The following is a 24,214-nucleotide window of genomic DNA, read 5'->3' as shown; positions in this document are numbered from 1 at the left end:
GGATTTTTGCAAATATTAAAATGAATGTTATATGTGTTGTGTTAGAAAGAAATGCTGTATTAATTCTCTTAAGTACTGTGTTCAATATAGTTTTATGTTATAAAATTTTTTAAAATAAGAACTATGTTAGTGGGGTTTTTTTAAAGAAAGGAATGAGGCACTCCACCAGATAGCAGCCACAGGACACCTAAATCTTTCAGGGAAAAGAATTTATTGCCTTCTTATCAGAAGAAACGAACTTCTTCCCGCCTTGAAGGCGCTGTTAGGATTAGAAGGAAGAAGGTGACAATGACCAGACAAAATCCTGTGTTTGAATGGAATTTATGCATCATGTATGAAGTGTAAGAATATGCAACGGGCTATTGTTTTTAAGGGTTAATCCTTTGTTAGCAGGGGTCTTTTTCGGGCTCGTGATGCCCAGAAAAAGGCACCCGGACGTCCGTAACTCTTTGTTTTTATTGTCTCATATTGTCTTAATTCAATTTATCCAAATTGTTATTGCTCTAATTGTGTTACTATTTTTTAACCATTTTATTACTATTAAACTTTTAAAAATTTTAAAAACAAGTGATTGGCGTTTTTCACAGTTTCCTTTCTCTTGGAGAGGGCCTAACGCGGGGAGCTGGACCCTCAGCGAATCCCTCTTCCCTGCTCAAATCAGGAGGAAAACACAGGTGGTCGAGTGCAGATCTTGCCCCTTTCCCTTTCTTTACTTGTCCTCTTTGATATTCACACACCCACGAGCTTTCCCCAGTTTTCCTTTCCATTTTTGCGCTCTGAGCTCCTCGTTTCGGGCTTCCCACGGCTTTCCAGCCCCCGCTGCTCGAGGCACCCGGCTGGCCACGGCAGGGCCGCCGCGCTCCCGCCCGCCCCCGTTGGAGCCATTTTTCCTACAGCAGGAGCCTTCCGTGCCGTCCGCTACCCCGGGGGGTTTGGCTGCTTCCCGCCCCGCCGGCGCCCTCTCCCGAGGCACACGGCTTCCAAGCCTGCACCACCGAAAAGGGGCGGCTGTTTGCACCAGCCCAGCCGCTCCCGAGCGGCCGCCGGGCGGGGCGGGCCGGGGCGGAGCGAGGCGGGCCGGGCTGGGCCGGGGCGGCCGCGGGCCTTTAGGACCGGCGGGAGGCGGCGCTGCCCGGGCCCCGCTGCCGGCGCTGGCGTTGCGTGGCCCTGCGCGCCATGGAGGTCGTGTGGGCCTTGGGGCAGGTGGGCGCCGTGTGGATGGCAGTGGTGCTCGGGCTCATCGTGCTGCCGTCGGCGCTGGGCATCTCGCTGGGCATCTCTGAAGCCTATATGTGGGTGCTGGTGAAGACGCTGGAGGTAGGCGGGGGCTCTGGAGGGGAAGGGGGGTGTCCCTGGCGCTGCGTTCCCCGCGGGGCTGCGCCTCGCTCGCTGCCCCCGGGCCCAGGCGGGCCGGGCACGGCTCCCTCCGGCCGGGGCTGGATATCCCGGAGGGGCGTCTGTGCGCTCCGGTCCCACCGTGTCCTCCTTTAGGGGAGAGCGGGTGGGTCACGTCCTGCCGGGCATCAGCTCTGCCCGGCTGTGGCTTCGGGCTTAAAGCCCTCAAGTAAAACTGGAGATCTGTGTTAAATTTCTGGCTGTGTAGGCTCTGGAGCGCTGTCCCCGGAGCCGCAGGAGAGCGGAACAAACCTCGTTACCTAAGGCTGTACCATGGCCTGGGCGAGGCTGGCGCTGTGGCAGCTGTGCTCCACCTGGGGAGAATGATGCCGGGTCATGCTCTCGGAGGGTGTAAAGGTCTGCTGCCAGAAGTGCTGATGCTCAGAAACGCGGACTCCCATCCACGTTGAGATGTCCACTACCTTAGTTGCCATCTGCCTCTCAATTCTCAGGGATAGCCAGTTTCTCGCAGAGGAACTGCTTTCTGCATGGGGCATATTTAATATGTGTGTGAAAACCCTCCTTCTGAAGCTTATGGTAGTGGTGAGCAAGGGTGTTTTGAAATTGTTGCTGGACGTGATCAGATTTGAATTTTACTACGCCTTTTCCAAGGAGGAGGGGTACCCAAACCACGGAAACAGCTGTAAGGAGGAAAAGTTAAATGACTCACAGCACACTCAGTGGCTATGCAATATACATCACTACGTGACTACGGAAAGTAGATTTTGTCTAATTTCGCCTTGTTCTTCGAGGTTTTTAGGCAAGCCTTGTTCCTGTACTTCAGTGCCTGGCTAAAAAAATTCCACCTATTAAATCAGCATTTGTTAAATGCGTCTTAAGGCAAAATGTTTTTAGGCTTTTGGGTGAGAATGAGTCTGCTGTAAGTAATTTCTGGGACTGTGAATGGTATCAGGATAAATGTTGAGGAGAGAAGATGCAATTGTTAGTGGAAAAAAGGATTTGAATAGCAGGAGCTGAGGAGGTAAAGATCACCCTGGCCTCAGGGAGCAATTCAGATGGCCTAGTGAGATAATCTTGTTTGGATGACTTGCCTTCACCTTTGAATAACCACAATTTACATTCTTTATTCGTAGATCATTAATCATTATGTTTTAGTGTCATCAAATGTTGCAACAAGAAGTAACTCAAAATGTTTTGGGCAAAATTGTGGAGAAGTATCTGGCAGCATATTGATGGTGGTTAATTGTGAGAGCTCTCCTATTGCCTAAGGGAGGAAATAATGACTTACCTCTCCAGTTACCATTACTTTTGCATTAAATACTTTCTGGAGTTGCATGTTGCTCAATATATTAAAAATTTTATTAATACATAATTATATTGGACATAGATATGATATAAAATAATGTATCTATAAAGAAAAGGCAATGAAAAATTGGAAAGTATTCTGAGAAGAGTCAGCTGAATTTGACTTGCTATGGGAGAGTGAAGAAGCTCAATCCACCCAGGTATTCAGCTTATCTCAACCTGGCCTTGCTTTGCCTATGAATACTTTGTCCTCAGAATACTTGCATGGGGATAATCCCTGAAAGGAAGTGGTTTGTTGTGGGATGTTTCCTCTTCATTTGCTCACAGGTCTGTCCTGGTTAGAAGCCTGGCAGAGGATGACTGTCTGCAGCCAGGTCTGAGCAGCACCTGCAGGAGGGCCTGATGTGTAATGTCCGAACTGTGGATATTAATCAGAATAATATTGGGAAAAGTACTGTATCCTTGCATGCCAAGCTTTTAAGAAGTAGGTTATTTAAATAATTTGGGAAGGTGTATTTCTTTTATAAGGGATAGTTATTAATACTATTGTGTTAACAGTGAAATGTGCTGCTAGCTGAGTGTCTGCGACTCCCTGGGATGTTGAATCGAGTGTGCACATTTTCTCCTGAGAAGAGCTTTTTGGCTCTGTGAAGTCACAGGATGCTGAAGTCTCTGCTGGCTGAGGCCTTTTTCAGCAGTGTTAACTTATTAGCTTCCTTAAGCTTCCTCTTCCACTCCCTGGATCTCCTCAGGCCTTTTCCTCTTTTCCAGGAGGAGGCACCTGCACAGTGTTCAGTCAAGGTGCTGCTGCTTTTGTTGCCTCTTTAATAGGCCAGATTACAGGAGCTGTCTGAGAAGTGGTGGCTGTTTGTGCATCCCAGGTGATACCCTGGCTTTGCCTGTTTGTATCCCATGCCTTGGTGTAGTGGAAGGGCACAGTGACTGTGGTTTGTTTCCTACATGGCCTGTGTTGTCAGGTTACAACGTCTACTTTATTCAAGTCAATCTGTTTTGAGGGCCCAAGTCTGTCCACAGTTCAGGGGCAATTCTAGAGTTTGCTGTGATACCTCTTCAGTTCGTATCAGACAGAACAAAACATCCAAGAATGAGTCTGTGGTGTTCATTGTTGTGTAGGCTGTGGGATGGAGCAAGTTAAGATGATGGGGGCTTGTGCTTGAATTTTTTCCTGCCAATTAAAAAAACCACCTTTTTCTGCTTGTTTCAGGAGGGCAGAAGCTTGTTCTTGGTGCTGCAGGCATGATCTGAGGAAAGGGAGGGGGAAGCTCCTTTTAGGAACAAAGTGTTTTTGTACTTCGACCATCTGACATTTCTGACAAGGGACATCAGTTGGTGCACAATAGATTTTTCTCTCTGCTGAGCTGCCTCAGCAAGCACATGCTGCTAAGAAAACACAGTGTGTACAGATGAGGATGTGCTGCTGTTGGGTTGCATTTGACCCTTAAGTACTGCACTAGGGATTACCAGCCTTGTATGGATATATTTTTTCCTATGTGATTGTGTTTTTTTCCACGTGATAAGGTAAAATGTGTAGAAAGTTGTGCTGCAGAAGCAGAGCAGGCAGCACTTGCTATTTGGAAGCCTCCTTCCCCCATCATGTGGGTATTCCTGAAAGTGGATGAACTTGCTCCTGAATTGCCTTACCAAACACAGCAAACTTTTAGGAGTTTGCTCATTTTTGTCTGTGGCTTTCCTTCCAGGGTTAATAGAAGGATTTCTGGCACCATGTTAGTATAGTTTTTTAAAAATGTGGGAGTACTGCTGCAGAAACATGTCCAGCAGCTGTTTGACCCCATGAGGAGCTAGTCTGGACTAGGCAGCTGCTGTCCTGATGCTTGTCAAGCCTCTTGCCACAGAAATATTCTCTACTGCTGAAATGCTGGGGACTGTCTCTTGCAGTCATCACAGCATGCTGCATTGCTCCCTGTTTGTTTTTCAACATCAACAGATTCCTTCCAATTTTAAATTTAGTGCATTTTTACCTCTTGGTCTCATTTATGCTCTGTCTTAATCCATTGCCTCTTGTGAACTCTTAACAGGATTTGGGGCTGTCGAGGCCCCTGCAAACATGCCATTGGAGGTGTCTTGCTAAGCACAGGAGGATCCAACCTTTTAGCAAGTCCTTGGTCTTTCATTGAGGCCCATAGAGCAGTCACTGTCCCATAGGATAAGTTTCTCCATTTCCATCAGATTGTAGAAAGTCTGTAGGACTAGTTTGGGCAGTGTGTCTATATATTTGGCAGTAGCAATGCACCCTCCCAGTGATGATCTCTGCTTGGATGGATTGCAGCTCACCTTGTTAAATACTTGAGGATTTTTTTCCAGTCTGATGGGGTTTTTTTGGGGGTGTGCCTTGCTGCCTGAGACAGTAGAGTTGTCAGCAGCACTTGGTAAACATTGCCCTTCTTGCCCTTTCTAATGGGAAAAATTCATGTGTTTTTAAAACTGTGTGGTGCATAATGCTTGTGAAACATGAGAAAACAAGAAAGCCTGAGGGAAGTGAGGTGTTCAGGTCGCATTTGAGTCAGGAAACAAACAACCTGGCTATTAACTAAATCACATTATTGTCTGTTTCTGGACTAATGGTTTGTTGATGGCTGCAAGCACTTTTAGTGCACTCCCCTTCCCAGTCTCTGGAGGCTTTTTGTGGGGGCTTGTGGTGAGCAGAGAGAATGCTCCTTGTGTGGCTGTTTTTGCTGGCTGTAATGTACAGCAGATGCTGTACTTGTAGGTGTTGTTCCAGTCCTGTAACTGAGCCATGGGGTTTAGCAGCAGCCCCTTGTAACAGAAGCAATTCCTGATACTGTATTGTGCTGCCTGTAGGGAATGTATTTTTGCTGCACAAGAGTGTAATTATTCTGTAGCTGGAGGTTAAGCCCAAGTTCCTTGTGTTGCAGGTGACCTTGACAATATGAATGGACCTAGGTATGAGGGAAAAAGGACCCTCTCAGTGCCTCTGGTCAAACTGGAGATTGCAGCTGTGCAGGGCTGGTGGGATGGACTGATACTCTTGTCCTAGGTATGCCAGGCTGCACCTTCTTCCCGTAAGTCGCCATCAGGATTGTGTGGTGCTGGGCATAAGGGTAGGGAATGGAGAAGAGGATGTAAGCTGACAAACAGATGAATCATTGTGGGCTTTGACTGCTGCTTGTGTAACTCACTGGCCTCAGCAGCAAACTTTGCTGACTAATGTCATTGCAGAGTCAGTGAAGGCCTCTGTCTGTGTAATTGGTACCCTTCAAGGACTGCTGGGCAGAGGAGAATCCGAGAGAGCTCTGAAAGCTGCCAGCTCAGATGGTGATGAGAAGCATGTCTTGGAGACATGCCTGGTGTGAACGATGCACCCTTGTTACAGGGCTCACGCTGACTTTTGGAATAATATTTTAGCAAATTTTGTGCAGAATCTTGAAGTAAATCCCTGGCCTGTATTAATGTAGACCCAGTCCTTTGAAGGCATTTATATATGTTTACCACAGATTTAAAACTCAAGAGTCCTTGTATATCAGTAAGATTGGCAGAGCTGGTGGCTGCCCTTTGCTGTAGTAGCATCAGTAATTAATGTGCCATATTCCAGATCAACAGCTCTTGTCTGAAACTGCTCTCTGTTTTACAGCATGTGAACACTGTTAATAATCAAATGCTGTTGAAAAAATAACAGCAGCTTGCCTTGAAGTAGGAGTTTGTGAGGCTGCTGTAAAAGAAGCTGCTTGGCATTCCTTTTGCTGATGCCATTGGTGTTATCCTATAAAGCTGGACTCTTAATTGCTCATTGGGTACCTGTCCACCAGGAAGGACTTGCTATGCAACTCCTGCGTGCAGAAGAATTTGGGAAGCTCCTTGGAGGCAGTGCCAGGGGTGTCCCATGAGAATAAGAAGTGCGTGGGAGGTGAGACAGGACGTTTTGCCCTGACTCGGAAATGATTGCTCCTCTTGGTGGTGTTGGTGTTCTTTCCTCACACAGAACAGCTCAACAACTGGCATGCAGACCTTGCTGTGTTAAACAAGGTGGCAATGTGTGGGATGTGCTCTGCAATCTTTCTGTTGTTACTGAGGTTTGGAGAGATTCCAAGGAGGAGTGCTCACCTAAACTAACACATGAACTTTTGGCTCTGATCCAGCGGTGCTTTTGAAAGGGGAACCCCAGTGGTCTGTCTCTATGTGATTGCAGGTTTCAGTCATCTCTCCCTTCCAAAACATTGTTGAACATGGTTAAGTCAGAGGTGGTGTAAAGGCGGTAAATGAGGTGAAAGGCGGAACCCCATTCCTTAGGGAAGCAGGCAGCACTTTGAGGTGTTCCTAATGATTTGTATTTTGATCCCAGCAAAGAATGTCTAGACGTGCTTTCATGAAATGACATGTCAGGCTTGGCTTTGGATATAGACCTCAGAGGCAAAATCACACATTCACAAGAGATATCAAAACCCTTCCTAACTCCAGATAAGACAGTTGCTAAATAGACAACTATCTTTCTCAAGTACTGCATAGGTCCTCTATGTGTGGCAGTTGCTTAGTGATGTGTAAGTGAATTTGATCTTTTGGCCACTTTAGATTTTATTTTAAAGGTGCTGATCAATTAGAGGACTTTTCTAGGAGGATAAGGAGGGAGAACTTTTCAGGGAAAAGTTGATCTTTTCCTTGCCTAGTGAAGTGTATCTTCAGATTCTGCACTGCATAAGTAAAGCATTCAAACTACTTTATTGTTAGCAGTTATGATGCTAAAGTTTCATAATTAGACTTGTGGTGATGCTTGTAGTTCTGGGATCATGCTGTTTTCTGACTTTACATTTTCAGTCCGTTGGGTAGCCCCACTGTAGAACTGTTTTTAATCTGTTCAGGAGCCTGGTGTTTTATACTTATTCCCCAAAGCTGCCTCAAGAAACCCTACTAAAAACACAGGTCTGCACCAAGGTCCTTGGGACTGCCAGCTCAGCACCAGCTGGGAGAAGCCACTTAGATTTGTGCCAGTGTTACTGAGAGATCCAAAAGCCTTGTCAGTCTGCTTTTTGCTCATTTCCTGAGTAGAAGGGAGACTATGGGTTTTAATTATTTCATGCTTTGATCTCTAATACACAAACACGTTGTTTTCCCCTCTGTGGGATGGATCAGCTCACATTGTGATAGCTCTTTGTAGCATAACCTTGTTGTCCTCCAGCATAGGAACCAGCAATGGATGGCACATATCCCCAGTTAGCAGGAAGGAAGGAGAATTACTCACATTAGTGCAGGTGGTGTCTCTTTTGTTTCCCAGCCTGGATATAAACAAGCTTTTCACTTGATCAAAGTTGAGATTCTGGCTTTGATGATAGTGCCTTTAATTCAGGTGCCTGAGAATATGTGAAAGAGTTAGATGTTAAGTAAAAATTTCTCATTTCTTACTCCTTGGTTGCTGGAACATATATAGTTTTTGGAAATATGGTGGATTGAGGTAAGAAGAAAGCTGACAGAGAACTTAAAACTTATTTGCTGTGTCATCTAATAGATGTGGATCCTTAGGAATGCCCAAATGTTCCTGACCAAGAGGGAGAGCTGGTCTCATCATTGCTGATTTTATTAAGTGTGCTTAAGTCCCCTAAGAGACCTGGCATGGAATGTAAGAATGCCTCAGCCAGTGACTTGTGGAGCACAAGTCAGTTGTCCCCCAGAATAGTCTGTGCAACCCTTGTACATGATGCTGCGCTCTTGTCAGGCCTGTGGCAGTGCTCCCATCTCCTGGGAGGGCACAGGTAGGGTGCAAAGGGAACTGTCCTCTCCAGGCTTTCTCTTTGCCACTGTTCCTAGCACCTTTCTGGAGTTAGAGGGACATGAGGAGCAAAGGCCAGACCACTTAGCAAAAAGAAATGGGCTTTTCTGAGTAGGGTTGATAAATGTGTCTGAGCAGTGTAAACTGACTTGAGTTACACGACCCTGCAATTTCTCTGCTTTGGGAAGATTGCACTGCCTCCTTTGCATAGCAAAACGTCAGGATACTGCAGTATAGGGGGGTGTTGCAAGCTTCTGTGCTTTACAAAGGCCTGTCTCAATAACCTGGGTCCTCGTGATTTGTGCTGAGGCTCAAGCTTTGACACAGTCTAGAATGAACCCAGAACTGCAGGATTTCTGTAGCAAGAGTTTTCTGAAGGTAGTGTTGCATTCTCTTTCGAGCACTGAAGTGTTCTTCCAGGTTTTAATTGTCCCTTTGAGAGGATTTGAAAGATGAAAACTTTTTTTTTCTGCCGCTGTGTATGGCTGAGACCATTAGCCAAATATGCTCTTGTTCTATGTGATAAGTGACTTAGCTGTTTGTGGAGATATTAATTTGTTGAATGCAGTGATTCAAGTCTGGTCATAAATGATTGCCTGAATGTATTTGCTGGTCCCTCTGTACCCCCAAATCCATTCCATAGACAAAATGTAAAATGACAGTGCTCTGAATAGGTTCTTCCTCGAACATTGTTTTGGTTTGGTATTTCCCAGAACTTTTATGGTCACAGTACTGATAAGAATGTAGCCAGAAAGTTACTGAAGGTACTAGAGTGCTACAGAAAAACTGAGTTATTCCTACTGTTTGCTGCACGGGAGGCATGGGCAAGTCCAACAAACTTGGGGACTGTGGCAGCTGTATCTCCAGGAGTGAGGAGGCAACAAATGTCACTGGAGCAGCTTCAATATGTATCCAGTTAAAATTACTTCCTGGAAGAGCTATTGCCTTAGCAGCAGCAGAACTGAGAAGGAAGGGGCTCTCTGTAGCTCACCCCAAAGCTGGTGAATTGGCCTGTTTTCCTGCTGCTCAGAGCTTCAAAATGAGAGCTGAGAGAGTTGGGGTTGTTCAGCCTCGAGAAGGCACCTGGAACTCATTGACCAGAGAATCTGTGGACTCTCCATCCCTGGAGGTGTTCAAGACCTGGCTGGATGGGGCTCTGAGCAACCTGATCTGGTAGAAGGTGTTCCTGTCCATGGAAGGGGGTTGGAACTGGGTGATCTCTAAGATTTCTTCCAACTCAAACCATTCTATGATTCTGTGAAGATGCCAAGAAACGAGCAATTGTAGAGTCAAGGGAAATGTCAGGTTTGTTCAGCTTGGAAAGTTCTTGGGTGCTATTCTTTTTGGGTTGAGTCTGAATTTAATTAAAATTTCTCATGAGTGCAAATGCTGGTTTTGGTTTTTAGTGAAATCAGCTGTGTGCAGGCTTCAGTTTCACTTAAGCCAGTTAGGACTTTTTGGGGTTTGTTTTTTTTTTTTTTTTTTTTTTTTTTTTTTTTTTTTTTTTTCTCAGTGTGATGAAACTCTGAAAGGAGACACTCTGGGTTGTGCTATGTCTGTCAGCCTTGTGAACACGTACTCTGCGTGTGTCTTGTGTCCAGCTCAGCTTCTGGGGCTTTTCCTGTGGCCTGGACCCAGTGGCTGCTGTGGCAGTAGTAAGGCTGACTGAGGCCTTTCAGGCTCTTGGTGGCTGTGAACTGGAACTGAAACAGGTGTGGCTCTCTGAAGACTGAAAGCAGAGTTGAGAAGTACTGACTAGCACTGAGTGTTGTTTTGGTTTGGTTTTTTTAATTATTATTAATTACTCTGAGTTTGTTCATAAGAACTGTGTATGGGTTTGGGTTTGTGGACACATCTGAGGAGGATGAACTATGATTAATGAACTATGATTACTGACTGACGAAGATATTCTTTGAAAATCACAATGTGTCTTTGGCTAACTGTTGGGTTTTTTTGGTGACTTTTTTCCTGAAGTGAATACTGCATGTGTGAAATGATGTTTTCATTCTGTTCAACAGTGGGCCACTATCCGGTTACAAAAAGGTGCCAAAAAGCCGCAGCCGCAGGTGCCACGGACTCCTTCTGCCACTGGTGAGAGCTTGGGGTAAATCACATTGGTGAGACTCATGTCGTCATGTTGGAGTACTGAGGCCTTCTCAAATGAAGCCGTTAGGTGTGTGCATGGGATAATCTGAGAAGAGGTGGGTGTTACATGCTCACTGAAAGTCATGGTATATCCTCAGGCAGCTGCTCACTCACTGCCCCAGTGGGACTGGGGAGAGGATCCATCGCAAGGGTAAAAGCCTGAAAATCCATGGGCTGAGATAAAGACAGTTTAACAGGGAAAGCAAAAGTCACACACACAAGCAAAGCAAAACAAGGAATGTGTTCCCTGCTTTCCCATGGGCAGGCCAGAGAGCAGGGCCCCATCATGGGTAACAGTGACTTGGGAAGACAAACACCATCTATGTCCTCCATTCCTCCTTCTTCCTCCCATTTTATATCCTGAGCATGATGCCGTATGGTCTGGAAGGTCACTTAGGGTCTCCTCCCACTCTCCCAAGCACCCCCAGCTTCCTCACTGGCCTGGTTGTATGAAAACCAGGAAAGCTCCTGGCTCTGTAAATCCTGCTCAGTAATAACAAAGACATCCCTATATTATCAACTGTGTGTTCAGCACAAATCCATAACACAGCCCCATACCAGCTACTCTGAATAAAATTCACTGTATCCCGCTGAAAACCAGCACACTTACATATCAAATTGTTTTGCAATGCTACTGGCTAGCAAACAGTTCCTGCAGTATAAAATGCTGCCTTTACTGGCTCATACTGAGTCTTTGAAAAATCAGGGGATGAGGAAGTGAAGAGCATGAAACAACATGAAATTTAACAAAACAAAGTAGAGCTTAAGATGGAGACTGTTCCTAGTTGATACAAATTTTTGTGTTTAAATATGAGGTTAGTTTTCATCTTGAAATTTGTCTATACCCTGATGCTTCTAGGATTGCTGGCAAACTATCTCAGTCCTAACAGCATTAGAGTGCACTTAAATATTCTCTGAAGAGGTCTGAGTATTTGTTGGACAGCACCTTTCTTTCCCAAGCTCAGTGCTTTTTCTATGGTAGGACTGCAAGTTGAAAGTGTGTAGTGGGCTTGTCTTTTTTTCAGTCTGCTGCTATTGACCTTTTACTCTGGAGTTAGTATCAGTGTTTGCCGAACTTCTTGCACTCATTGTCTGTAGAAAGACAGCTGAAAAGTTGCTTCATCTTTCTTCCTTTAGCCTGGTTTTGAAATTAGTTCTTTAACTATATCTTAACCCATACTGTGTGTGAGTTGTGGTAGACTGTAGTAGGTCAGAGTTGTCTTTGACTTTGGAGCCATTAGAGAAGTCTGAGTTTGCCCAGGAGACAGGAGAAGGCTGAACAAAGCATTGCAGTCAGCACTTGGTTTCCTCCTGGTTCCCGAATGCTTCAGTTTTGTTATTCAATTGCTCTATTCCGACAGCATTTGGCAGCAGTGTGAGCATTTTCTGTGTGTTCCTTCCTTAGGCTGCACAGCTGGAAGCAGGCCCAGCCTGCCAGTTAGCAGACAAGTCAGCTGTTACCTGAGCCTGTGGATTAGCTCATGTGAACATGATCCAGTAGTGGGCACTGAATTGCTGAGCCGGGTATGTGTGTTTCAGCTCCAAAGGGATATGCTTATCAATACTGCAAACACTGGGATCACTGTCTGCAGGCCACGTGTGCCGCTGGCTTCTGTGGCAGCAGATGTCAGCATCTGTGAGAATAAACTGTAGTTACTGCACAGCACCTCTGGAAACAGGTTAAAACTTGTCTTGCTTAGTTGCTGACTTACAAGTGGCTGAGAAAAAGCACATCTGATATCACTCACCAGTGTCCTGAAAGTTGTGGGGTTTTTTGGGAGGAAAGGGGGGAAAGGCAAGGTTAGCAGTCCTTTCAGGTAATTGTCAGTGACATGTTGTCTGCTTTCCAGGTTGCCAATGATGCAGGAAGATATCCTTTTTCTTCCTGTAAGGCTGATAGTGCCCCATCACTTCATGGGCCAGTGAGATGGCAAGAGACCCTACTGTGCTGCTTTAGCTGCCCAGTGGGAGCCGTCATCCTCCTAGACATCTGATCATTCTTACAGGTGGTTATTTCTTCTCTAGTAAACAGACATCAAGGGAGGGAGGCCCTAGCTAGTAGATTGGTCTTTGAACTATGTTTGAAAAAAAGCTACAAGTGGCTATTTCTCCTGCAGCTGAGGGGTGTGTAGTGTTAATATGTGCTGTAGTTCAGAGCCTGCACAAAGTTGAGTGTACTTTGCTGTCTGGAGGACCATTAGAGATAGTAAAAATGGCCTGAGGTAATTAATATAGATGATTGCGTGCAGGCTATGTTCAAGCAGTCTTAGGGATGGGGATACACAATCACAATGGTAGCCTGAAGCCCTTTTTAATGTCCTTCATGGATGTGAAATAAAAAGTTAAAATCTTTCCCCACTGGAGGTGGCTCTTTCTGCCGGAAGTTGGAATCTTAACTGTTCCTTGCTTGAGAAAATATGGGGAGACATGTGATGCCAAGCTGAGCTCCATATCTTGCTCTTGGGAATTTTTAAAGCATAGGAGTAACTGACTTGTGATTAGGAGTTCCTGGCTGTGGAAGAAAGTACTTGAGGGCATCTGCCCTGCATCACAGGGCAGGTGTAGGTCTAACAGTGCATTATATAAGTCTGCTGAGGTGACAGAACATGATCAGACAGAGGCCCAATTGCATTACACAATATTTACTGAGGGAGGAGAAACTCCTGCTGATAATGAATTACAGAGTAGTTGATTAAAACAGGGTAAAGGTAAATGTTTCTCTGTGTGTACGCACCTATGTGTAAGTGCTGTACGGATGTGCGTATCATCTCTTACGATATTCCTGACCAGTCATAAGATTTCCCTGACTCACTGTACTCAGTCAGTCAGGGAAATCAGCCAGTACTAGGAGCTGGGTCAGGATAGAAGGGAGTACTTGACTTTATGTTCAAAGTGAAGTTCTCCTGTTCCCTGGCAGAGCAAAAATGGTTCTCCCCATTTCAGACACTGAAATTTTTTTCCTCGGTAAAAAAAACAAACAAAATCAAACAAAAAAAGACCGACCCCAAAACCAAGTGGACATGATTGAAGAGACACCACCTTTCTCTGCAGCATCAAATCCACTGTGCTTTACATCTCTTGGCAGAAAGGGCTGCCGGTGCCCCTGTGTTGGTTGTGTGATAAGCAATAGTTTCAAGAGAAAAGTTGACTGGTGTAGTTACATGGAGAATTATGCGATGCTGTCACCTCAAGATCTTTCTCTGTTAGAGGGCAGTGTGTGCTGGACCCAGTGGTAGCTCTTGGCTGAGTAGGTGCTTGGAGGGTAGGTGTCTATCTCACTGTAACTGAATAACCAGCTCTCAGCTCTCCATGTGGGTGCTGGCTGTGTTGTCTTCAAGGTGGTGGGTTTAAAAATGACAAAAATGCTAATAACAGATTTGAAAATTACATTCAATAAAAGAAAAGCTTATGCAAATAACCTTAGTAGTATCTAGTTACTACATAAGTAGATACTATTAAGGAGCTAATTACTAGATACTACTAAGTAGATCTACTTGCTTTGTAAGTAGATGGTGTTAAATTTGAGCCTGGTATAATTGGTTTACTGGAGTATGTGAGCTTGAAGGCTTGGGGTTAGTGCTGTAGGTTTTTTTTTGTTGAGACTAATGTTTGCTGTACTCCTGCATAGGGCTGTCTTTGGCCAGCTCAGCTGTGCCTGTGGCCAAGGGATTAAAGGCCATTAAGTGTGACTTGTGATTAGAAGAAGGCCAGGTACGTCAGCGTGTGTGTAATTCTGTTTGTAATGCCTTCACGTGCCACTGGGATCTTGGCTTGGAGCAGCTGTCCCAAAGCTGCAGGGCAGTTGGTGCATGGGGTGTTATGTGACAAGGACAGCACAGGCTGATGAGGCTGGACATTCCAGCCCTGCTGTCTCAGCTTGCTGGGTTCAGCTGAGAAGCTGGAGCTAGATGGGCCATCTGTGTGAGTGGTGCTGAATAAGGGGGAAGGACAACAGCTGGATAAAGAGGAAACATTCCCAGTTCTGGGAACTAGAGACAGGGGTGGTACTTGTGTGGTGGGTGCTGGAGCGTTCCCCTGGTTTCTTGAGTACAACCTGTTTCCAACAGCACGGAGCAGACAAGTTGCACTGACTCACCTACATTCCTGGATATTTCACAGTTTGGAGACTTTCTGAGTGCGAGGAAAATTGAATCAAAAGCTAGAGCTCTGATTTGGGTTTGACATAAGCATAGTCCATTTTAGGAAATGTTTGATGTGATGCATGTATAATTTAGATCCTGAAGGGCATGTGGCTTTTTGGGTGTGCCATACTAATGGGTTATATTTGTAAGCTTGTCGTAGGACAATGCAGTGAGGTGGCCCGCTGGTACAATTGGGAGTTCTGCCGGCCAAGTTCCATGCTGAAGGTGCCAGTAGGTTTTGTAGCAGTGTTGCTCTTCAGTATTTACCTCAGTGGTTTGTGGGATTTGTATCTTGAAGCTTCCCATGTTATCCCATATGTGCCATATCCGTATGTGCGATAAGAAGATTTTCCGTATAACTTGTAATTTAAATGTTACAATTATTGGCACAGGAAATATACTGAGAGATTTTCTGCTGACAAGACTTAACTGGGAGGACCACATTCTAGGATGTGGAAAGTTCCTAGCAGCTTGACGAAATTGGGTGCTATGTCCTTTCCCTTTTTTTTTTAACTCAGCATGGAAGCACAGAGATTATGCAATTTATCAGAGGGCGTCTGACAGAGTGGCAACTTGAACTTGGACCTCTGTAATCCAAGTTGAGTGTCTCAGGGGATGGTTGTTCTGGTTAACTGTTACTCTAGATTTCTTTGGTCATCAGTTTCTGGAGCCAGACTTGCTCACAAGCAAGCAACTACTTGATCTGTGTTTAGCTTACACAATTTGTTCTTGCCTTTGAAAGCTCTGATGAGAAATTTGTGCTTGTCAGACCATAAGCTTAAAAAATGAACAGATTAGAGGGATGGGAATACTTCTTGTTTGTGCTGCAGTTGTGAAGTCTCCAGGTTTCTCTCCAGGCATTATGTAGTCAGAGTTCAGCTGAAACAGTTGTTGGTGCTGAACTAAATCAAGGCTCCTTTAAGCACAATTTTCTTTGATGTAGTGTTTTGGAGAGTTTGTCTTTGTTTGATTTTAAGTAAAATAAAAAAAAATAGTGTGGTCTGCCTGTACTTACAGAAAATATTTGTGCTGTGATGGCAGGGAGATGTGTTTGGTTCAGAGCTGGTCCATGCACAGTTTTGTGGTCTGGGGCTTTGGCAGTGTTGTGGCTGTGGGACACCAGAATGTCAGACAAGATGGGAGTAGGGAAGCCTCCATCAAGGAGATTGAATGCCTTTAAATACACAGAACACAGGAGGGAATGAAAAGGCCAAGCTCTCACTTGGTTTCTCCTGAAAGCATAAGAAAGTCCTGAATAAAGTTTGAGAACACGCCAGATGGTGGGAAAGGGTTTGCCTTCTTGCTTCATGTTCAGTAGGTAACAGAGCTTGATATAGTTGCTGCTCAAGGTGTTGTTGTGAGGAAGGGGAGCTGGAAGTGGCCTCCTGCAGGGTATGCTGTGGTCAGCTGCACAGCTTCACTTCCTGTCCTAGGAGGGGCTCTGACAGTAATTTTGTCTTCTTGAGTAATACAAAGTGACTAGTGATTTGGGGGGTGACTGTTGGTTACATCACAGAATTATTTTCTCAGTTGGTTACCCTTTTCCTTCCAAGGTATCATTGAAAGGGATGAAACGCCTATGGAGAAAGAAATTGCTCTTCTGCATCGAGCAGACTTCGAATTCTCCCACATTTTTTACTTCTGCAGAAAGGGGATGGAGGCTATTGTGGAAGATGAAGTCACTCAGCGATTTTCCTCAGAAGAGCTGCTCTCCTGGAATCTGCTCACAAGAACTAATGTCAACTTCCATTACATCAGCCTGAGGCTGACTGTTGTGTGGGTCATTGGGGTGGTAGTGCGCTACTGCATCCTGCTGCCCCTACGGTAAGCTCTGGTGCTGAGGGGTTTTGTCAGCCTGAGAATGGGTAAATTTGTGCTTTCTTGGTAAATGTCATCTCAGCTTTCTTTAACCCAAAAGCAGCATTGGCAGATATAAAATATTAACGTCCTTAAAGGCTCCTTTTATGTTAAGAAGCACTTATTTGCTGTGGAGAGTAGAATAGAGCTGCCAGTCATCTTTTGCATGAATATTTCCTTAAGTTGTTGTGTATTAGCAAAATAAATGTAAGCTCTAAAGCTCCCTGACACTGTGTGCATGGGGGTATCTGGATCTGCTGCCTTTGCTACACCATGACTTTAAGCAACAGGTTAGGGAGTTGCTGAGTTAGAGAACTGCATATGTCAAGTATCTGAGGAATAATTGAATTTCTGCAATCCCTTTCCATTTTAAAGTGGGGAAAGTGTTATTACAGTGAGCAAAGGTACTTACTTAGGTTTAATGTCTGTTTTGTCTGTAGCTTTAGCCTCGCTGCCATTGGGATTACATCAATGATTGTAGGAACAACTGTGGTGGGACAGCTGCCAAATGGCGGGTAGGTACTGTGTGTGAGGGATGAACTCTCCAAATTGCATCCGTGCAAACACTGGAGTGGACAGATTTTTACATATAACAGACTACCAATAGTCCATTCCACCCACAAATTTGTGGACCCTGTTTTAGTGGCATTTTGAATTTGGGCTGGGGTTGGGTTCTTGTCAATCTTGGCATTGAGGTTGATGATTTCTGATGGGTTCCTCCTGCTGGCATGAGATACTCAAATGGGACATTGTAGGGCAGGTAGTATTGTTGGGATGAAAAACACCCAGCAGAGAGATGACAGCCTTGCCTAGCAAAGTGGTGCCAAGGGCATGATGTAGCAGAGAGATGACAGCCTTGCCTAGCAAAGTGGTGCCAAGGGCATGATGTATCTTGGCTGAGCTGCTGTTAGAGCTGGGAACATCCCTCTGTGCTCCAGAATACCAGGAAGATTTCAGCCCTGAGTTGTGTTGAGTAGGCTGGAGAACATTGCATGTGCTTGCTATTTTCCAGGATGTTTCAGCTGTCTAATTTCTTTCAGGGTGAAAAACTATCTGAGTGAAGTGGTTCACCTCACGTGCTCCCGCATCCTTGTCCGAGCTCTGTCTGGCACTATCCATTACCATAACAAGTGAGTGAGCAAAAGTGTGTATATGCTTATATGTGTGTGACATCCCATTGAAAATGGGGACTGCTCTCTCCTGAGCTGCACGTTGATGTCACACTCTAGAGGCTGACTCACCTGACAGCTTAATGGAACTATTTGGTGTGTAATGTGGTGCTTTAATGCACTAGCAGTCTAACAAAAATATGTAATTTCAGGGAAAACAGACCTCAGAAAGGAGGAATTTGTGTTGCCAACCATACATCACCAATAGATGCGATCATTTTGACAAATGATGGATGCTATGCAATGGTATGAGGAGACCTAAGATAACAACAGCAAAGGGACCAGGAGAGGGAAAGATTGTGGGGTATTGCTTGTGGACTTCAGTACTTAATTTTCACAGCAGTGATGTTTGCTTGAGCACTGGTCAGTGGGGGAAAATGTAAATTATGTTGAAATTGGTCTATATTACTATATTATGTGCTGGAGAAGTCCTTGGACTGTCAATACCTAACTCTTCTGTTGAAGTACCTGAGATAGTGCCATGTGAGTGTCTCTCGATTCTTTCAAGTGAATGCATTTTAACAGTTCTGTGGTCATTGCTCAATCCTGGCTTGCAGCCTCCCAGTGCATTTGTGTTTGTTGGATGTTTTTGGAGGGGTGGAGAGGAGGAAGTTGTGCCTTTCAGGTGTCTCACATGCTGATGTGCCTTGCTGGGCTTGCAGGTGGGCCAAGTTCACGGTGGGCTGATGGGCATTATCCAGCGAGCCACGGTCAAGGCCTGTCCCCACGTCTGGTTCGAGCGGTCCGAGATGAAGGACCGCCATCTAGTGACAAAAAGGTGACATGTGTGCTGGGCTGCCTCCCTGGACAGGCAGTGGGCAAAGACCTGGATTTGGGAATGAGTTACTGGGGTGGTGTGCAGCATACTGCATCACTCAGAACGACCTGAGTGTGCTTGCTCGTGTGGGCTTTGGTGCAGTACCCTGAGGTGAAAATGTCAGGTTCCCAGGTCGTCAGGGAAGGCTTGAAGCATTTATGCAGCGTGCCATGGTTTAGACCAAAGGTTCTGGGAAGCTTTGGATTGCAGATTGTCACAAAATATCTGATTTGGGAAGCCATCAGCAGAATAATTAATGTCTGATGAATTCAGGTGTGTACTTGGAAACAATGTGAAGATACTTAAATTCTGGTAGTTTCTGTTGAAGAGAAATACTGATGATAAACTTGGATTTTTGTTACAAAAAGTCAGTATCACTGCAAATTGTGAACCACTAGAAATAAAAAATCTTATTTGTTTGGGTGAAAGGCAAAATGTTTTGTTATAAGGATGTAAGTTGTGTACAAAAGCGATTTTCTGCAGGATGTCACCAAAAGCATACCTGTGAACACTGTAGTACAGGGATTAAAACTCTTCCTAATTTGTAATTAGGTTAATTTTGACAGGTTAACTTCTTCACCGGCTTATTGGCCTCTGCACAGCAGGACAGTTTTGCCAAATTGTCCAAGTGTTATTCAAGTACTGAGCTGTAGGCATTTAGAAGTCCCCTTTTAAGGAATATGCTGTTAAGTAGCAGAGGCTGGATGGACCACTGCATCAATATGCTTTTTTCTTAGGCAGTTTCTCAAAGGTTGAGTGGATCAGAGTTAGTTAATGGCATATAATTGTTGGCTTCTCTGACAGACATTAGTAAAATAATGCAAGGGAAGAAAAACAGGATATTGCATCAATGTAATGCTCCAGGGGTCTAAGGCCCAAAGCTTCAGTTTGTATAGGAAAAAAAAAGGCAAGTGCAAATTAGTGTCTAGTAAAAGGCTTTGGTTTCATACATGTGTAATATATAAAGGTATTTTTAATGCACCTGCCTGGGGAAAGAAGAGTGGAAAGGAGCTGTTTTTTAAGCTTTCCTTCTGCTTCCACAGACTCAGGGAACATGTGGCAGATAAAAGCAAGCTCCCAATCTTAATTTTTCCAGAAGGTAAGAGGCTGAACTGCTTATCTCCATTCAGTGTAGATGTCATCCCTGTTCTCTTTTCATGGGTTCTGCTGCTCAAGTCTATCTTCACCTCTGGCTTCAACTTTGTTAGGGCATTCCTGGTTTTCATCTTTAATATAAGATGAATATACATGGAGACAACACAATACTGTCTCTGGATGTTGCTTCTCCTGGCAGAAGAAGGGGAAGATTGTTTATTTTGCCCTGAGATTATTAATTTGCTGTCCTACAGATTTAACCGCAGCATTGTGATTTTTGTCTTGCACACCTTCTGGCTTCATTCAGGGAGCCAGTCACAAGACAAAGGCTAAAAGTAAGCAGGGGGGAGATGCTTAACTCAGTGAGCAGCAAATGCAAGCTCTTTATGGGTAAGACCTGTCTGTGGATGTTGTGTTGTACTGAAATGGCTGTGTGAAGCAATGACTTTGTCTTCTGGACAGGCACCTGCATAAACAATACATCTGTGATGATGTTCAAGAAGGGGAGCTTTGAAATAGGAGGGACAATCTATCCTGTTGCAATCAAAGTAAGTGGAAATAGCTGGCTGCTGGATTTCAGAGTTTGGGATGGGTTTTTGTCAGAGGGGCAGGAAGCTGTCTCAATGCAGCTGCTATTAAAAGCACAGTAGCTCTGGCAATTGGGTGGATGCTCTGGATGACTCCTGGAGAATAAGTAGCTGAAATTAGAGTTAAGTCCTTTGGCCTATAGAGTCTGGCTGGTAGGCCTGATGGGGTCAGCTCCTTCCTGCAGAAAGTTGGAAGGAAGAGAAATCCAGCTAGTCCTTCCCAGTGCTGAAGGGAAGCATCCTGCTCACAGCAGACTTAATTCTTTTGGCTGTTCAGGCAAATGGGTGATGTCTGCTGCTGGTTCTGTTATGTAATCCCAGGTCTGAGAGCTGTGATGGTCTGGGGAAAGGCTTAATCAATTGTTTTTTGTGATCCTTTGCAGTATGATCCTCAGTTTGGAGATGCCTTCTGGAACAGCAGCAAATACAATATCGTGAGTTATCTGCTGCGAATAATGACCAGCTGGGCCATCGTTTGCAATGTGTGGTACTTGCCACCAATGGTTAGAAAGGTAATCCTGCATCTGGTTTCCTGACTGCTATTTAAAAACTTGACTGTCTGCAAGTGCACTTTTACTCTTTTTTTCCCCCAAAAACCTCTGCCCACCCCATGTCTCCAAATTGGTTTTATACTGGATTTTTGTCAGTGCTGACTGATGTATGATTGGACTCTCCTTTTCCTGATGCAGCTTAGTACCATCAGCAGTGCATCAAATGTACAAAGGATAGCAGTAAATACAGTGCTGTTCACAGTAGCAATAATGGTAATGTTCCATCTTGTTGAAGCAAAATTTTCTCCTAATTTCAACCCTCTAGGGGAAAAATGAGTTATTGTCATATGGAAGCATCAGATTATGATGTTGGCATGATAAGGAATGGGTAGTTTGGTGAGCTATTTTGATGAGGCAACAGATGAAAAAATGTTATTAAAGTCTGCTTCCATTGACTTCTCTCTTTGATTATGTTGAATTTGTGGCTCTTGAAGGAAAATGAAGATGCTGTTCAGTTTGCCAACAGAGTGAGGTCAGCCATTGCTCGCCAGGGAGGACTGACTGAACTCCCATGGTGAGTGATGCCCTCCTTGTTAGAATTCATGGACTATTTGTGATTAGTTTGACTGATAGGCACTTCCATCCTTAGCTTTCTGACAAATAACATTAAACATCACTTTATTCCCCTCAGGGAAAACAATGGAGTTACTTCACATGCATGTCTGTGAAAGTAAAAGATGTATGAAGTCTTTGGAGCACATAGCGTGCAGTGAGTCCTATCTAAAAGGCTTGATACTTTTGAAGTAGGTCCATTCACAGTTGTTTCTGATGTTGAGATTAAGTAGCAAAAGTGAAGTTTGTTGGCAAATCTGATGAACAACAAAAAAACAGGTCTTTAGCCTTTCTGCTCTGACTTCTCATGTCCTGCCCCAGTAAGTAGCAGGATAATGCCTAGATTTCATGTGACACAAATTTGAGAGTGAAATTCGGATGAGGAGAATGAGCAAATAGATTCAACTATGAGACCCAACTCTGAATAATATAAGGCAAGACACAGCTGTAGTGTTGCAGAAAATTGACTACCTCTACAGTCTGGGGAAGTAACATCCCAGACTGCCAAAGATTTCTATCGTAGGTACAGTGTGTTACCAACATGATCAGGCTGCTTTAATGAGCTGAATTCAAAATTTGAACTGCATAAGCTATGTGCTCAAAGTAAAGGTTTTAATAAACCTGCTTAAAATTAAATGTTATAGAAGTTCTGAAGAAAAGCCTTTATTACCTACCTTAATCAACTGTAGAGTTTTAATGTATTGCATAGTTTGATAACAATAGCCATTACAGCCCTGATGGTTTACTGTTCCCTCTTTCCAGGGATGGAGGACTGAAACGAGCAAAAGTCAAAGATACTTTCAAAGAAGAACAGCAGAAGAACTACAGCAAAATGCTAGTGAGAAATGGATCAGTAGGAAGCCTGTCTGCAGAAACTGAGTCAGACTGAGTGGTGGTTCTTGAAAAGTAATAACTTTGCACAACCAGCCTTAGCAGGAATGTGTTTTTTTTTAATTTAAAAAAAAAAACAAACTGTCAAAAAATAGAGCAAGAAAACAACAAAATCCTTCATTGCATTCATATTCTCTGTATGGCTGGTGCAGAGCCTGCCAAGGGCAGTGTCTCTGTGTTCTTCTCTGTTCATTCTTTCACTATCGTGCCCCTCTCCATCTTCATGTGATGATGCACTGCAGCTCTTGGTATTCCCAAGCTGAATGCTCGCAGAGTTAGAAGATGAAAAAACACCCCAGTTTTTCTGAGTTGGTAAGAATGAAGGGAAGTACACTGAACAAATGCTGTCAGCACACTGCTCGTGAAGATACCTCTTTTTCATGGTACTTTAAAGGTTTAAACATAACAAAATTTTGTCTTTTTATTTTCCTGTTGCTCACAGATTTTTTGTTGTAGATGACTTAAATCATATGCTTTAGGATGTTGTCAGAACTGTGAGATTGACTCTTTTGTTAGCTTGCACCTGGATGTGCAAGGAGGGAATGGAAGCAAGGGTTGCAGAGACCCTGCAGAATGGGAAAGGAGCTGCCCTGCTGACCATAGAATGTGAGGAATTTGGTGGCCTTATAACATGGTATTGACTTTATTGAGAACTGCTGCCTGAGGGAAGATATGGGGCAAGTCCTCAATCTCCCTGTCCATTGCTGTTGTTGAAATTGCTTTCTTGAGCTCTGGAGCTGTAAAGGTAAAGTACAGTAAAGGTTGGACAATGTAGGCTATGACAGATGAATCTTTGTAGATTGTCAAGAGTGCCCATCTGCAAAAATAATTGTTAATGGCTTGAAATTCTCAAGAGAGCCACTCCAGAAACACATGTTGTGTTTCCTGGGCTAGCAATAGCTATCACAACTATAAACGTAAGATTAGTAAGTCAGCTTTGATATGAGACATGACCTGTCCAAATCTGCAATATATTGCTGTCTGAATGTAATGAGAAATAAATTCTATATTTATAATGGGTCTTGTGTGGCATTACTACTGTTCTCTATGTAATGAAAAAAGTTATACTTCCTGAGAACCTAACATGGAATCATGGAAACTTCAATCAATGACATAAAGGACCAATTGTAGTTCATTTCTACAGATTTCTACCCTGACTTTCTTTCCTTTTTTACCCTCTCCTTTGACTCTAAGGCACATAGATGGCTTGGTGTTTATCCTTGTTAGACTAGCAGTAACTCATCATGCAGGCTCATCTTGAAATTATAGCACCAAGTCATATCAGGGACACTCAATTAATGAATCTGTAACTAACTGGGAAAGAACTGAGCTTCTAAATTTTTAGTTGAGTTCATTTCTAAGTAGTCTTTTCCTTTTAGCGAAGATAAATTAAATTTAATGCTGAAAGAAAATTACTGTCCTATAAATCAAAACTTAAAAATCTGATAGAGCATAGTCTCCTAGACAAAGAATTCCTGTTTCCCATTATGCACTTAGACAAACAAATGTATGGGGAAGTGTTTTCAGGTTTAGCATGGCAAGCCTTTAAGGAGGAAATTGTTTCTGATAAAATAGTTAGAGTGGTAGGACCAGTTCATCGTAACATTTGGTGAGACATACCAAAGGCTTTTTGCTTAAGGTGAACAGAGTTCAGCTGTGGTCTGAGTTATTACTGTTAAGATGAACTGGTCATGCAAGCTTTGGGCTAATGAAAGCATTTGTCATAATTTATGGATATTAGCTGTGAGCTTGAGCTTTCCTGGATTGCACTCACAATGGGAAGCTTTGCAAGGACAGCTCCTACAAAAACATGCCTGCCTGTTTTATATACCTACATACCTAAAATACAGTTTAGGTAACATTTAAAAATCTAATCTGTATAAATATTGGGATATATATTTAAATGTTTCTTATAAGGTATTGATTCTGATGTATTTCTCTGTAGATGGAACAAGAATTGTTCTGGTTGAAGGTTTAAGTACAGGATTC

At 43.9% G+C, this 24,214-nt stretch overlaps 1 protein-coding gene across 4 annotated transcripts; it reads left to right on the top strand.

Annotated features, from left to right (window-relative positions):
- Nucleotides 1-1,152: 1,152 nt before the first annotated feature.
- Nucleotides 1,153-22,332, top strand: LOC128948211 (glycerol-3-phosphate acyltransferase 3). 4 transcript variants are annotated; one of them, XM_054292836.1, is made up of 13 exons: nt 10,457-10,510; nt 11,970-12,088; nt 14,193-14,275; nt 16,260-16,530; nt 17,004-17,078; nt 17,604-17,693; nt 17,885-17,978; nt 18,395-18,510; nt 19,593-19,648; nt 20,107-20,192; nt 20,615-20,743; nt 21,217-21,296; nt 22,097-22,331. In XM_054292836.1, the coding sequence occupies exons 4-13, from the start codon at nt 16,286-16,288 to the stop codon at nt 22,221-22,223; spliced, it is 1,098 nt and encodes a 365-aa protein (XP_054148811.1). In that variant the 5' UTR covers nt 10,457-10,510; nt 11,970-12,088; nt 14,193-14,275; nt 16,260-16,285; the 3' UTR covers nt 22,224-22,331. The 4 variants fall into 4 exon arrangements, with proteins under 4 accessions (XP_054148804.1, XP_054148817.1, XP_054148826.1 ...); XM_054292829.1 differs by lacking the exons at nt 11,970-12,088; nt 14,193-14,275 and adding an exon at nt 1,153-1,317 and having other exon boundaries at nt 10,438-10,510; nt 22,097-22,332; XM_054292842.1 differs by lacking the exons at nt 10,457-10,510; nt 11,970-12,088; nt 14,193-14,275 and adding an exon at nt 1,238-1,317.
- Nucleotides 22,333-24,214: the final 1,882 nt, after the last annotated feature.

Source organism: Melozone crissalis, unplaced genomic scaffold (assembly GCF_028551555.1).
Source record: "Melozone crissalis strain CALT ecotype California unplaced genomic scaffold, PUWL_Pcris_2 ptg000006l_1, whole genome shotgun sequence".
Lineage (NCBI taxonomy): Eukaryota > Metazoa > Chordata > Aves > Passeriformes > Passerellidae > Melozone > Melozone crissalis.
Note: the sequence above shows the minus strand (reverse complement) of the source record. Positions and strands in the feature narration are given on the sequence as shown.

What these genes read in the sequence shown, in the direction of transcription:
- LOC128948211 (XM_054292829.1), top strand. Translation starts at nt 1,177, where the DNA reads ATGGAGGTCGTGTGGGCCTTGGGGCAGGTGGGCGCCGTGTGGATGGCA. An exon ending in ACGGACTCCTTCTGCCACTG is followed by an intron (nt 10,511 to 16,259) that starts GTGAGAGCTTGG and finishes TTTCCTTCCAAG; the next exon opens with GTATCATTGAAAGGGATGAA. An exon ending in TGCATCCTGCTGCCCCTACG is followed by an intron (nt 16,531 to 17,003) that starts GTAAGCTCTGGT and finishes TTTTGTCTGTAG; the next exon opens with CTTTAGCCTCGCTGCCATTG.